We start from the raw sequence: 15,107 nt of genomic DNA on the forward strand, positions 1-15,107 counted from the left end.
TCCGCACATTAAAAAAAAGATGAACACGGTAGGTGTATGAGGACTGCAAACACACTAGACATAAAAACTAGCTGACAGTGTTTGGGGAAATCTATAGATCCGATCAACCTGGTGAGCGGGAGACCACCTGCAACGCTTCACTATTTCCGGGCGACATGGAACGTAGATTACTGACTTGCTGTCGGCACACGTGAACAGGGTAGGCTGGGGTACTCTCTGCGTCGGTAAGGGGACTCTCAAGCGCCCCATGTCTCACGACAGGCAATTGCACTCAAGTGCTCCACGACTGACTTCGATAACCAGCTGGCGGCGGAGCCTATTATTTCGCTAAGAAATCGATCAATGCGGACCGAGCTGCTCGATATGAAGCAGAGACCAAGCGCAAAGCGAAACTCGCGCAGATGGAAGCCGAGCACCGACGCCAGTCGACTCTCAGCGAGAAAGTCCCGACCCCGTCCGAATCCCCTAGCTTGAAACGGGCCAACATGGCACAGTTCCAGAGTGCAGCGGACGATGTAGCCTCGCCAAGCGTGGAGGCCAGCCACGATCCCGCTCCAACTCGTCACGAACCCGAATCCGAAGCAGACCGGGTGCTGGAGAAAGGGAAATACGAAGCTGCTCAACCGTTCCGACCTCCTCGAGGTAATCGATTCAGCTGAGCGCGTTCACTCTCATACGTGAGTGCATGCGGAGGAATTTAAAATTTCCTTGAACAATAGAGATGGCAAGACGTCACATATGCATGTCGTGAGTGTGCTATGGCTTTGTATCATATCGTGCTATTATAGCTTGGCGAGCTAGGCGACTTCTTAAATCTCGCGAAGTTTGCGGGGTTTCGTGGTATATATCTTACGGGTTGTGTTAGGGAATCAAAACGCTGTTTTCATTTGAGTATTCATCCAGTGAATTAGACTCGACAAAATAGCATCTTGTGTAAGGTACATAAAACTGCCATGATTCATTTCTGCACTGCAGCAACACCATCATCCCACTGCCCTACCAGAGGGAAGCATGGGTTATTCGTTTGCGATCGAGTTCGCATGATCGCTGTGGTGAGAATGCATGTATACATCGTTTCTCTGGTCGAGAGAAGTATGCAGGTCCCCGATGCTTCAAGTTGCAATCATACCGACTCGCCAAGAAAAAAAAATTAGAAATAGGTAATACTTAAAAAAAAAAAAAAAAGACACAACGCCAGCAAACTCCGTCCAACAATATGCACTTCACAGTTCAAATACCATATTGTGGTATGCGTAATAAATATCAACGCCCGTACGCCCACAATTTGCAAGTCCACCCGGGGTGGTGATATCAAAACAAAGGGAAGAAGGACATAGCATCAAAGATTGGCGGAAATACGGCAAATGTCCCGATGCATGTCAGGTGCCGATGACAGATTCCTCCTTCGGGGATGGTAACCGAGACGACACATTAACGGGCATGAAAACAGAGCGGCGGGTGTGGCCTAGGGAGACAAGGGTCAGCCAATCAGCAACCGAATTCTTGTGTATCCGAGTATGGGCAAGTCGAGAACATACTGACTGCAATTGGGACCGTCTGTATTTTTAGCGCGAGAGCTTTCAAGGGCTGGAGGGACAAATGGCAGCACCACCGCCGAGAAGAGACACGAGCTGGTGACGAATCGAGAGGTGCGACTGTCTGGCTGTGGACGACGAACAGAGAAATGGCGGATAGTTGGGCGAACGAACCGAACGGCGATAGCCATCTTATAGTGCAGTGTACTAGTATACTGTAGCGAAGTTGTAAAGGTCTAGATCTAATAGCAAACGCCGATATGCTCGATGGTAGTGAGAAAAACAAACAGTCTTAGTAGTGGTCACGAGTATTTTGAATCCAACTTTAATTAGGATTGAGAAAGGACAAGGGAGGGGGTCCTTCTACTAGTACTTATATAGGAGGGTGAGTGATATAACGATGGAAGTACCAACGACCTGTAAGTGAGTAGTTTACCTATAGAGTTGAGCACCTGAGCCGAGTGGGCCGATTTGTTGCGACCCAGTGGGGAAGTTTTGACTGCGGGGTCTTCTGACTCCGTACTCAAGAAATGATGCCATGGGTAGAAAAAGAAACAGAACGCGGCAACGGTACGAACGTTACCATACCACCCTATCTTTCCTCATGGCCTCGGGGGTCGGAAGAGCAACCCGAGAGTCAATTTACAATAAGTACAGTGTATCAGTGAAAGTAGTTCAAATCCCAATTTATTATTATTGAACATACATGTTCCTGTACCTATACTCCGGAGTAAGTACTAGTAGTACTAGGTTGATTAACTACATACCCCACACCAATTAAAATCAAGCAGCCGGAGCATTTCTTCCTCAAGATTTCAACTAGTGGGCGGAACAAACTACCACCACTACGTAAACTAACGGTGAGTGAATTCCGTGATGTGCAGACTCACGCCATTGAGGGGCAAAAATGGTCGCGACTTCCGGCCGAAGACGAGACGATCCAACTGCGGGGCCGATGGAGTCCAGGAACACGGGCGGTGATCGCGGTAGTTGCGTTTCCGTATCATCATTCGATACCTGCAGCGCCTAATTGGGTTAAAACAATGGTGAACAGTTGAACCTGACATCGGGTCGGTTCGTCATTAAGTGCTCTGATGGCGGCAATTGCCCATCCGAAGGCCGCAGGTATACGGACGCCGAAGTCCTTTTGTCTGCCTGATGACCCTCTCAAAAAATGAGTCAACCCTAAAACCAAACCAAATCTCAAAATTGTCTCAACCCAAGCTCCAATGCCAAGATAAGCTTAGTATCTCATGCCCAACCGTACCCCTATTCTGAGAAGCTAGGCAAAGCCCTTGTTCTGGCGTGTTGTACAACATCGGGTGACTCGTCAATCAGCTGGTTAATTGTTCAGATCATTCAACTAACTAGTAACTCCCTGCAGCTTCGGAAGGGTCCTCAGCAGGACGTACACAGTACTACGTAGCAGTTTCCCTTCGCCCCACCATGCTGGAAAGCCCTAGATTTAACCCTCGAACTTACCAACGATAACCGATAACAAACCGCTGGACGCAAGGGCTAAGTGTGGGTCTATTCCAAATGTTGATCATCAGCCTTAAGGCATTTCACTCTCCACGTGCGGCAATCAACAAGGGCAAGGAGCAAAACTTCATAGTTCAGAAGTTGTTTCTCTAGGTACCTATTAGGTTGCAACCTAGTATAATGCTTGGAATATTCTTTCATACGTATAGATGTGTTTGATCACCGACTTACTATCTAACCAGAAACAAAAACTGCAAATACTTTACGTAATAGACCCCGAAGAATCTAGGAGATATGTAGGGCATAGTATTGCTCCACCCACGTAGAGTAGATCCAGCTTATCATGAAAAGTAGGGCTCCGCTTTGTCCACTATCCTGATTGACTCCTTCCGCAGAACTCATGCTGCTGGGTGCTTATCGTGGAGTATATGATTCCTTCCGTGAAGCTATATCTATATATAATATGTAGAACTAGTATGGAACAAATACGCGAATATTCAGCGAACAGACCATTAGAGTCAAACTTGAACATACTAAATGAACGCTGTAGGCTAGAAAAGTTGCAGAGTAGATCCAGGGTTGAAGAAAGCAGATACTATTAAATTGCTTGCTACGAATGAATGTCTATGATCTTGGGAGCTGTTGTACATATAAAATACTATTAGTATGGCTCAGATGCGTTCAGACCACTACGGAATTAAGCCCGGACCCTCACTTTCCCGAACAGGGAAGGTTAAGGGCCTGACAGCCTGAGACGATCAACGACAGCTGATGTTATCACTAGTACCACTGCGCAATAGACATCGTGGCATGAAAGGAGGTTCTTTTTGGTCTTAGTGGTCATTCCAATTCCGAAAAGATGGGATATGTACACGAAAAGAAAATAAGATTCAAGTGAGAGTTGAGATATAAGAAGGCGTGAAGAGAAAAAAAGAATCTGGCCTCACGGATTGAGTTGGCACGATGCGAAGCTAGGGTCTAATGTCTTCTACCGTGATGATGATGATGATGATGATGATGGTGTCTCCTGTGATATCCCCGATGAACCTGGGAAGAAGAAGCAGTGGGTAAGGAATCAGTGTCGGACTGATTACTCGCCATCCCACTTGAATCTCGTTTGGCAGGTAGGCTGCTATTTGCAACAACTGGACCGAAGCCAACACACGCATCTGGTATGGCCTCCTTGAGATCCTACTAGTTGTTAGCATTCTTACCAATACATCGTGCATGCGTACTTACAGCAATTGTGAGTTTTGCCAATGGATTCCCCTTGTCACTGGCCCTCGTTATCTCCGCGTTAAGGCTAACTCCAGCCGAGGGAGCCACACTGACACCAAAGACATGATGTTTTTCATCATTCACGCAGGCTCCAGCGGTTGCTATATCCATCAGTCAAAGTAAAGAGAATCAAGCATGAAGACGACTCACACTCAGAAAGAGATAATGTAGCCCCGAGGACAGGCTTCAAGTTAACGCCTGCTTCAAATCCATGACCTATCCAGGTCAGAATTGATCTTGGTGAATGACATCGGTGATACATACCAAGAGCCACAGCGGCTAATTGAATTGCAGCTTTGGCATAAATATTGACACCGGCTTCGATTTGAGCATCTACCTTCACCGGTTCAGTACGTACCTGGGGGGTCCACCCTGAGTGCACTACATGAGGTGAGAGAAGGTCAATCTTGAGCTCCGCAGAGTCCAGAAGGCTGATGTCTATCCCCGAGGAAATAGACGCAGAACCAGAGACTGGACCCACGCTAAAACCAAGGCTAAAGACAATTTCCGGGCCCAGATCTAAGACACCAGGTATCGAATACCCGTATATTGGTATCTTCGCAAGGTCGAACTGCTGAGAGTATTCTTCGGTGAAGTCTCCACTTAACGTCAACTTGGGCCCTATCCTTGTAGACACGCCGTGGGGTGTAAGCGTGAATGTTGCGGCCTTGGGTATATGTTTCTCGTTCCTAAGGTAGAAACCGAGTTCGAAGCTTCCTTTTGTGCCACACTGATCGCACGACAGTGTTAAAGAGAAAGCGTCTTCGGGAGTAGAAAAGTCCTTCTGAGGAAGTTTCCACGGGTGATCAAAACTCATGGTCAAGGTTTTCTCGTGCTCTTTTCTTTTCATGTGCTGCGGCGCGACACATGTATCGTACACTTCTTCTTTAGCCACTCTGCCCACTGAAAGCTCAAAGGAATGGAATACATCCTTCCATTCTGATCGTCGAGCTTGCAACTTTGCAGTCTTGGTGTGGTCGTCAAACTCAATCTTCGAAACGGCAAAAGGCACTCTATGTGTATTCCATCCACACTGACCTGTGCCGGCGACCACAATAAGGGTGTTTCGTTCAATCTCATTGACCCATTTCCATGCACGCTTGGTGTATTCAAACGACTTCTGGTTCTTGAAATTGACGGCCAAACTAGCATTGCTGCAATGGACTGACTTCAGCAAAGGCTTGAATCTTTCCATAGACACAACGCTTGTATCATCATCGGTTTCAACAACAAATTCGGCGAAAGCGGGCTGTCCGTTTTGGGAAGCTGTTGTTGGAAGTTAGAAGTTGAGAGACCTCTTGAGTGATTTTGGTCTTGGGCGCTGAACAAGTACACGTACCAATCCAATAGAAAGAATCCTTCCTTTGAGGCTCCAGATGGGAATGGTGCGACTCATTGCGATATCGTGCACCTCTCACTTGGAGCTGTTTTCCAGCTATTTCAGGTGGTCCGGCATCGCGGAATACCAGGGGGGCGCTTTGCTGAAGCGAAAGGGTGATCAAAAGGCTGAAAGACAGCCAAAAACGAAGAAATTTGGCCATCTTGCTGGCCTAAAATTAGCGTCGCCGTGGCGGTTAATGTGACAATGCTCAAGCTGACTGGAAGAGCATCAGTATAGCTGGGACCAGCTGTACAGATGAATGTTTGCGTGCTGAACATAATGTCCGAGTGGCATTCGCAGCTATAAGAGGAGCTAAGCGTCGTCTAGTTTCCCAGAACAGAGGTTCTCCCCTGTCATGCAGCTCTACTCTCAAATCCCCTATCCGAGGTTCACAGGGTGTAATGAGTAGTTCGGTGGTTCTCTCCGATAGCGTGGTGGACTTGCCCTTGGCATGTTTTTGATTCAGGACAACGGACGCTTCGGCCGATCCTACTACTACGTAACGGAGTACGTCGTTCAGAGACTAAGTGGCAACGCTAAAGTAGCCAAAATAGCAGTGTTCCTACCGATCCCTGTGCGTCCTTGTCTTTTCCGAGAGAAGTCTCCGATGAGATCGACCTCATTTCGAGCTCTCTACTCAGTAGTACCTAACTCGTAGCTTTCACTGCGTTGCCAGTGCAGCCAGCAATATATGGGAATGGGTTCCTGTTTGAGCAACCAAATCGATCGACGGTTTGGTAAGAATACCATCACCTCCTCAAGTCGTTTCCGAGGATTTTTTATAATTAAACCAGGACGGACAGGAGTATGCCAAGAGGTATGCATTCGAGACATGCGTTGTAGGATTCGCGATTTAACCGAAAGGGTAAGCCCAATGGCAGCAGAGTGGTTAACGTGCCAAGCTTTCCCGTTATTAGTGAGACGTTACTAGTTCCATAGGGCCATTAGACTGTGCGACTAGTATCTCCTGTCCCATAAATTATCTTGATTCTTTTAGCTGAAGACTTTTGCACAGCCATTTTCACCGGCCCATGATCCGCCCAGTTCGGATTAGAGCTGAAGCCAGTCGTTGGAGCCCCAAAGGGAGGTAGGAGATACTATAGGGCTATGGATACTTGATCTTCACGTTTCAACCTAGGGTTATCTTCAGTCAGTTCAACATCGCTATACGTAAGAAATACTAGCACTGGATTTCAACGGGAGTAAATTGGAGACCTGAGTAGGCTGATGTCACCCAGCATGGTCATGTAGATATAACAGTTAGAGACTCCAGTACTCTCCCCTGTCCAGCTCGAGTGACACGGTGCCAATAATGGTTCACTATTACCACACTTAACGTAGCCTTGCGAGTTTCACAGAAACTAATCCCATATTATGGGACCCGCTATGAACCAAAACACAACTGATAGTCTCCTATTCACATTCTCTTTTTGGTAGTTCTTGGGTAGTCTCCTCTTCATGTTCTCTTTCTGGTATTTCTTGCTTAACCGCCAAATATAAACCCCCACTTGTGGAGGAAACCACATGGCGAAGCTGAAGATTGCAAGGAGTATCCACTTTCAAGACCATGTAGAGCAAATACTATATCTGAAGGAGTTGTGATTGGCCAATCCTCACTTCGATCGTTTACCCTACCGTTATCCTATAATCGCAGGCGCCATGAAGACTGAGCCCCTGCGATCCAGTACATTTCGCAGATGCGTATAATTGGACCTACTATAGGCCGCCGAGCATCTGGCTTTCCCATTGGGGACATACTGAAATCTGCTCTTTAACGCGCAGGATAAAGCAGAGGCCTCCTACGCTAAACCGTGTCAAGCGAATTGTTGTAGACTGGCGCGAGAGATGAACGCAATGCAACAATGTAAAATCTGCACTGCCGCTTACTCAATGGTGATCCCTCTCAAGGAGTACGCTTCACATAAGGCTTTGTGGAGATTAAAAAACACATCCCGAGAAGAAGTAGGTGCAGGAACTATCTATGTAGCTCTGGCTTTGTGGGGCTGCTGCTTGTGTTGTATACCTCCGTACTCAGGTGTTCTTTTCCACGTGTAGGGAGGTGAAAGGAGAAGAAAATAGATGATGCCAACGAGGAGAACCACCATTATTTGACCTGCGTTGCATGATGTCATGCATGAAATTCTGTACAAGCCTACGAGTAGTACTGAACCCCCTTAGTGGGCTTTGGGACTGACATTGATGGCACTAGATATCTTTCGTGCAGCCGTAGAACAGCCTTGTAAGATGGATTGACTTCAGGGCGCGAGTTCTGTAGAGCAATGCAACCTGGTACAATTACGATTCTTGTTCCATCATGCATAAATGTGTTCGAGATGGAAAGGGAATACTAATAGTACGGAAATTTAATAGAACTGATCACGTGCGATAAGCGGAACCCGAACCGGCTTTCAACTCCGTAGCCAAATCGACATCAAGAACCCAACAACACCCTCAAAAGAGATACTGCTGCTTGCAATGGCCTCTCATCAACTTGCCATTGCGAAGGCCTCATTCTCTGCGGGGCTTTTACGCCCAGACCCCACGTCCGTCCCGCGCGATGAGATCACAACGTTCCATAACTCATTCGACAGGGCGCTATCGCATTGCTCCTCAGCAAACATCCAGGTTTGATTGCGAGTCCTTAGCACCGATATACACTGCAATACTAAATTTGTGACTCGGCGCGGCCGCTAGACCTGCAAAGAATGGCTTCTCGAGTACGTTGTCTCATCGTCAAATCGGGTGAATGTTTGGGCCAAGTACCTGGTTGCGCTGTCCGCTTCGTTCAGCGAAGACGGGCAGCAACCGCAAGCCAAGCCACAGGAAACCCGGCCCGTTTCTGCGAAGAGGAAAAGGTTACACATACTCTACCTGCTGAATGACCTTTTCCATCATACCAAGTATCATCTGGATTCGACTGCCGCCTTTTCCACCTTGACTGGTTCATTGCAGCCGTACATTGTGGAGTTACTGGGCTACGCTGCTTCCTACGACCGAGAGAAGCACCCCAAACACCATGGACGACTAGATACACTGTTGGATATATGGGAGCAGCATGGCTACTACGGCAGCGACTATGTCAACAAGTTGCGGGAGGTGGTCAAGAACTCGGCGTTGTCTGGCCCTGTCAAGACATCTATTGATGTCGAAGAGAGTAACACGGACTCCGCCCACCGGCTTCCGAGCAAAGATGTGCCATTCGTCATGCCATCTACCCATGGAGACCCGTCTACTCCTTACTACGACCTTCCTGCAGGCAACCTTGTCCCTCACATCATCCCTAATTCGACTATTCCTCTTCGTCCAGATTCGATCAAACCACTACAATTCCTAGCCGGACCAGCGGATGAAAAGTTGGTAATTGCTTTGAAAGCGTTCCTGAAAGACGTTGATCAAATATACGGAATCGATAAACCAGAGCCCAAGGAAGATGAGGTAGTCGATATAGACGAGCTGGGCCAGACAGTCATACGCGACAAGAATACAGGCGACATTCTCAGCGGTGACACATACTACGGGTGGTCTCGAGGTTTTTGTCAGCAAATGAAGAAGAGGAATGCGAAACCCAGCTCTCGAAGTCGCAGCCCAAGCCCTCGCAAGAGAAGGCGCTACAGTGATAGCTATAGCGACGACAGCAGGCGGAGCAGATCGAGGTCGCGGAGTCGTACTCCACCTCGCAGATTTGGCCGGTATGACTCTCGTTCACGTTCTGCATCTCGGTCACGAAGTGGTTCCCGGCGCTCGCATTCACGGGAGAAATCCTATTCTCCTCGCCCACCATCCCCACCGCGGTCCATGCCTACGCAACACCACAACCAGTTCAACAATGCTGTGCCCCCAGGCTTTCCTCCACAACCGCCACCGATGCATTTTCCGCAAGGCCCACCACCTGCATTCCCCCAAGGGATGCCAGGAGCACCTCCACCTCCACCCAATTATCAAGGTCCATGGCCACCACCGCCCCCATCTTTGCCAAACTACGGCCCTTCGAACTTTCCGCCCCCGTTTCAACCACAAGGTGGACAGTTTCCTCAACAGTTCCCCCCGGTACATGTACCACAGGGGCAGCAAATGCCACCCGGATCCTATCACTTCCCTCCGCCTCACTCGGGGAGAGGCTGGAACCAGCAGGGCTACCCACCTGGTCGTGGATGGAGGTGATTTTGAATGTACAATAAGCTAGCACAGTGATAGTCTATGAGAAGAAGAATCTAAGCAGCAACGTACGAACAACACGAACCCATCCAATAATACCAGATATACTAGAATGGACACCCATCTCACATAAACCAAGTAAACCAAGTCCTGAACGTCGGTAAATGCCTCCACATATTTAAGTAACTTAGTAACACCCCATCCCCAAGATTGAACACAAAGATTATCCCCTAATTACCCGTAGGCACAGCATGCACCCCGCTTGAAGCCAACCCAGGAAACGACGAAGACGCCGCAGCAGAAGACGACGCCGCCGCTAGCATCGAACTGGTCATAGCCGCCCAACTCATCGCTATCTCGAGAGGCCGCTGCTTATTCTTCTCCAGGGCTTCCTGTTTATCTTTCATTGCTTTATCGTAGGGTTCACAGGCTTTGACTAGGTCACTTCCCTGTTCATTTCTGTCAGCATTTGCTCTAAGACCATTTTAAAAACAACAACAGGAAAGAAGGGGGGAAGGAGAAAAAGAAAGAAGAGAGAGAGAGAGAAACAAAAAGATTCCATACCTTGTCCCCCGGCTGTCCCTTACAACACATAACATCCTTTGTACAGTTTTCGTTTGGATCTTTATCGGACATTGCTTTACCTATCGTTGCGTCATATCAGCAGCTGCGCGGCAAGATATAGGGGGAAGCTAAAGGGAGGTCACATAAAGAGAAAAAACGAAGAACATACATTCAAGCCCCATGATACTTTTCACTGCTACCCCATCTAAGTATGGGACAACCTGGCCCAATGGCTTGGTGACGCCCTCTGCGATGGAGTCGATGCTCTGACAGCATTGCTTGGACCGGTGGCTGTCTGGGCAGGTGCTGTTGTCTGTTTTTGGTGAGGCAGAGGCAGAGGCAGTGAACATAGAGCTCAGCGCTGAGTGTGCGGATTGTTTAGTTGGGGTTGAGGCAGGGGTCTGCTGCTGGGAGAAAGGAATTGCCGTTGAGAGAGTTATTGTGGTCAAAAGGAGCAGTATCGTTTTGGGGTTCATTGCGATCGAGTGGGTGTTAGTCGTTGCCCTTAGCTTTGTGGTTATATCAAGGGTTGAAGAGGATTGAGAGACGCGGGATTTGAGTGCTTAGTTCGTCAAAAAATAATTTATACGTAAAGGTAATAAAGTATGGTAAAACACCGAGGGCAGGGGGAAGCTCAGGTGATTATGAAGCTCATCCCTATGATCATGTGCAACAGGGTAAAATTAGCGGTCAGAGTATGGCATACATTTTGAGGCGAGGAACAAGGGATATAGTAAGCGCGACACGTTGACAACCGCGTGTCTGGTTGTCTATAGGCCACTTGAACAGTCCAAGGTCTGCCTGGAATGCAATGGTGGATCCAATTAAAACTGAAAAGGAATGTCAATATAGCGGTTAGGATATTTCTACTTGGGTGATAACTTGCGTCGTAAAGCATTTCAGATGAAGATGCAATGACCTGTTCGAACTGTTTGACGCTGGCGTGCTGTTGGCATTAGACATCAAGCAATTCGCGTCGCGATCAACATACGAATTCAAACGGGGCAGTATTATGCAAGGGGTGATGACTCGTATATAATTTCCCAGGCAAGTTAAAAACGTGCACGAGTTTCTAGCTTGTACCTGCATAAAGTGAATCTCAATCAACCATTCCGATGTGCAGAAAGAAGAGTTCGTAGTGGAGGGACTGCTTAAGACTGTCCTGCCGGTGCTGCAGTTGATAGTAAATGGGCCAGAGTATGTTGAACGGAAAACCTGCCGTCATTAGATTCTCAAATCAAGTAGTGTACAGCAACTTTTGAAAACATAATGTACAGGACATGAAATTCGCTGAAACTGCTGGATAAAGAAGGTTCTGTTGATGCAAAAAGGAAAGATGGAAATATGTTGATTCCTAGCTGTCCGTAGCCTGACACAATGAACAGCCATAACCAAGAAGACAAGTTAAACTGGCAGAGTTCTAGGCCACAAAACAATGGCCAGTACTGCAAAGCGAACGACGGTGAAGTTAAAAACCAAAATAAAGACGGGTCGCCAGTGGGCATTTGTGCCAGTGCATTAGGGCGAGCAGCACTAGACGGGAACTTGTTCATGCCGACTGTGGAATCAATTGATGCCGTTGCAAATATCTATCAGTTGATGAGGGCAAGCTCCAGAAGGAGCACAAATATCAAAATTGGGCCGAACGTAAAGGAAGGACAGACACCAAATTCGGCTCGAGCACGCCATAGCTCTGTATATATCGCTCGGAGCAGAAATGCTTTCGCTACAATCAAACGCCAGGAGACACCGAAGTGTCTCCCCAAATCGCCAAAATCTTGTATATCATATCGTCAACTCGTCAGCAAGGCACGCAGTGCCTTTTTGTCAAGGTAACGAGACACCAGTGTCACGTTTAACCGCCCCCTCCTGCACCTCAGGGAGTAATCCATTTAGAAAGATGGATTTTTCTCGCCATCTCTGGTAGCTTTGCGCCCACCTCTCTCGCCGAAGTCATGGTGGGAGACACCTGCAGAAGTGGGGGCAGGGCCTCGACGAAGCATGTCACCCGCCGAGTCGCCGCTCTCGCCGCTACCTGCGCTGCTTCTACTGCTGCGACTAACGGGGGAACCTTTGTCGGCGTCCAAATCGGCGAAGGACGCCATCCGGTTGTGTGTGTATTCCAGCATAACGCGGCTATAATCCTCAACAGACGTATGAGGGTTGACCGTGCGGTTCATCTGAAGATGACTGTCGCCAGGAGGGCTTGTCCCTCCTCCATCGGGAACCATAGGCTGCACGGTTTCGGGCTGCTGCATGGAAGTCGTCATGGTTGCTAGCTCAGAAGGAATAGTTAGTCCACGACATCATAATGTGGGATAGCAGCAAGCATCCACGGAGGGAACATGGTCGTCTCGGAGACGGTACCAACGACATCGCAGACTCGGGTCGGAAGAGGCGTCCGTTACGGCTGACTTTTATGCGAGATAAGAGCTCAAACGGCAGTCTCCCACTTACCTTCACCACGAGGATGATAGTAAAAGACGGTAGCCTGGAAGTCGGATGGAGAAAAGTGCGTGTGTGAATAGTGTCGATGCAAAGGTGCCACAAAGAAGGATTGAAGATCCGATATAGAAGACCAACCCTTTGGAACCGTTCAACCGGCGCAAATTAATAGGGATGAGTATGAACAGCAAGTGCGACATGAGATCACAAGCGAACAAGCAAAAGATCAGAGTCGAAGCCACATTGGTCAGTCAGGCGTATGGCACTGATCCACAACGGCGACATGGGCACTTCTCCATTTTACTTCCACTTGCGCCATGATGTCATTGGTCCGAGAGGAGCTTTTCCAAAGACCTTCTTCTCCTTTTAGTACTCTGAGAGCCTTGTACTGTGTAAAAACTGCCCCCGCTTTCACGACCCTTCGATGATTCGATTAATTTTTATTTCACCTGACACATAACTTCAGAAATCGATCGGAATTAACCGTACTCCACAAACTCATGGGTCGGTGCAGCTCCAGATGGTCAACCCGTCCACCATCCTCCTTAAAGCAAAATGAAGTCACTGAACAATGTCACTGGCTCAGGAAAGCCCAATGGCCGCTGTCGATCCAACTCAGTACTACTAAAAAGTCCCCTGCAGATCTATGCTGACAGTGACGGGCAACCCGGTCGGTCTCCGTGGGGTTCTCATACCTGGCCCAGAACAGTAGCGTAAGGAGGTAGGTAGATGTGTACCTATGTGCGCCGTATGAAAAATGACCGCGCGAAACGACAAGAAACAGCTCCCCTGGAAGGATGACTTTGCACTGCGAACATGCCATTGACAGGGTCTAGAATTAGCTACTATGGCATGTATGATATCAGCCGTCTGCAAATCCGAGGTCTCTCCCCTGCCCATCAAAGTAAATCATCGGCATCGGGTACGGAAGGACAACACTATTTGCTCAGAACTGAGAGGTGGAGAAGTAAAAAATGGAAACAGCTACCACTACACACTAAAGTTCTGGCACCGGTTCCCAGAACTGTGGGTATACGGAACTGGCAGTGGTGGTCACCGAGATGGTATGTGAAACGATTTAGTTTTTCTCAAGAAGCCTGAGCTTATGATGCATGTCTCTGGAAACTGGAAGATAAGGGCCAGTAGGAGGGAACCAGTGGGTTCTAGCCATGAAAAAGACTCCACCAGAGAAGAATGTTTTCGTGTGATAACCTAGGAGCAGAAGGTGGTTACGGGAGGCCAAAGTGTGCCTGAGGTTTGGCCCGTGACGTCAGGGGCGTTGATAGTTCTTGAAAAATAGAAACAATACCTGGTTGGTCTCGATTACTTACGGAGTAGGTATACTGCGGGCTACAACATCCAATCGTCCAGACACTTCCGTATGCACGATGGGTATGCAACTGGACAAAAGGCCTATTCTGATTGGGATAAGCAATGAGAGCTCCATCATGATCCACAACCCCCTTCACTCAGGAGTCAAATCCCAGACCCATCGCCAAGTGATATGGAAACCTATTCCGATGATCTGGGATACTCCACCGCGTCCTTTCGAGGTCGCATACGGGGTGTATCTGGCAGAAAGGCGCCTAGGTGATTCGGCTGACACATTTTCGAAAAAGACTCAATGCATAGTGCAGGGCTTGTGAACTCTTAACCAGACCTCAGTCTCTCATAACATCGTCTATCATCCCGAATGCATCAGACACTAGCCCTCCCCCTACACACCAACCAATAGTGACGGACTAAACTCCCCGATCAGCGTCCATATTGCCACCCGGTGGATCAATCTCTGAACAAAAATGCGAGGCTTCAGAGGACATACGCTTCCTAGGCGTCGAACTGTCATTATGCGACCTGCATCCTAACGTCATACGGAGGCTGGTGATGAATCTTCCTTTTCATTTTCGACGCTATTCACACACCCTTATGGTTGTGCTTAGCCCCTAGGTAACCTAATGATTATTACTAAACTGCCTGTGGATGATGTACGCAGACTAGGGCTCAATTCGCTTATGTGACCCTCTCCTACCTCCCTCGGCGCGCTACTATTTTCTAAGTGTTGGCTCTCGTATGCCAAGGAGGAAGGGATTGGCCTCCATGCTCATTGAAGGATGACCATGAAAATCAATGTGTATTGATCTCGGAATGGAAGCAGATATCATATATTAACTGTGACGTCGGTACGATATTTTGCCGGAGTGTTTATTCTGCTTCTTGTCATACCTCCGGCCTTGTTTTTCTCTGACCTGCAAAGCATAGAAATGTAA

General features: G+C 48.2%; 6 protein-coding genes across 6 annotated transcripts; 2 read left to right on the top strand and 4 right to left on the bottom strand.

The window, feature by feature from the left end:
- Window positions 1-19: 19 nt before the first annotated feature.
- Window positions 20-659, top strand: BDV38DRAFT_284780 (uncharacterized protein; the record flags this gene model as incomplete). Its single annotated transcript, XM_032060344.1, has 4 exons — window positions 20-28; window positions 98-111; window positions 199-224; window positions 304-659. 4 exons carry the CDS (start codon window positions 20-22, stop codon window positions 657-659), a joined length of 405 nt encoding a protein of 134 aa, XP_031911578.1.
- A 720-nt stretch (window positions 660-1,379) lies between these two features.
- On the bottom strand, window positions 1,380-1,726 carry BDV38DRAFT_284781 (uncharacterized protein; the record flags this gene model as incomplete). The annotated part of the gene is made up of 2 exons (XM_032060345.1): window positions 1,380-1,465; window positions 1,543-1,726. The coding sequence occupies 2 exons, from the start codon at window positions 1,724-1,726 to the stop codon at window positions 1,380-1,382; spliced, it is 270 nt and encodes an 89-aa protein (XP_031911579.1).
- A 2,269-nt stretch (window positions 1,727-3,995) lies between these two features.
- BDV38DRAFT_272710 (uncharacterized protein) lies at window positions 3,996-5,691 on the bottom strand (the record flags this gene model as incomplete). The annotated part of the gene is made up of 5 exons (XM_032057535.1): window positions 3,996-4,208; window positions 4,257-4,396; window positions 4,446-4,511; window positions 4,560-5,561; window positions 5,631-5,691. The coding sequence occupies 5 exons, from the start codon at window positions 5,689-5,691 to the stop codon at window positions 3,996-3,998; spliced, it is 1,482 nt and encodes a 493-aa protein (XP_031911580.1).
- Window positions 5,692-7,867: 2,176 nt separating this feature from the next.
- On the top strand, window positions 7,868-9,903 carry BDV38DRAFT_251978 (RNA polymerase II-binding domain-containing protein). Its single transcript, XM_032055079.1, has 2 exons — window positions 7,868-8,301; window positions 8,371-9,903. Exons 1-2 carry the CDS (start codon window positions 8,152-8,154, stop codon window positions 9,835-9,837), a joined length of 1,617 nt encoding a protein of 538 aa, XP_031911581.1. The 5' UTR covers window positions 7,868-8,151; the 3' UTR covers window positions 9,838-9,903.
- An 87-nt stretch (window positions 9,904-9,990) lies between these two features.
- BDV38DRAFT_136275 (uncharacterized protein) lies at window positions 9,991-10,950 on the bottom strand. Its single transcript, XM_032051367.1, has 3 exons — window positions 10,565-10,950; window positions 10,396-10,475; window positions 9,991-10,280 (listed from the first exon to the last, which is right to left on the bottom strand). Exons 1-3 carry the CDS (start codon window positions 10,869-10,871, stop codon window positions 10,062-10,064), a joined length of 606 nt encoding a protein of 201 aa, XP_031911582.1. The 5' UTR covers window positions 10,872-10,950; the 3' UTR covers window positions 9,991-10,061.
- Window positions 10,951-12,287: 1,337 nt separating this feature from the next.
- Window positions 12,288-12,665, bottom strand: BDV38DRAFT_284785 (uncharacterized protein; the record flags this gene model as incomplete). Its single annotated transcript, XM_032060346.1, has 1 exon — window positions 12,288-12,665. The coding sequence occupies one exon, from the start codon at window positions 12,663-12,665 to the stop codon at window positions 12,288-12,290; it is 378 nt and encodes a 125-aa protein (XP_031911583.1).
- Between the last annotated feature and the right edge of the window lie 2,442 nt (window positions 12,666-15,107).

Source organism: Aspergillus pseudotamarii (genome assembly GCF_009193445.1).
Source record: "Aspergillus pseudotamarii strain CBS 117625 unplaced genomic scaffold BDV38scaffold_42, whole genome shotgun sequence".
NCBI lineage: Eukaryota > Fungi > Ascomycota > Eurotiomycetes > Eurotiales > Aspergillaceae > Aspergillus > Aspergillus pseudotamarii.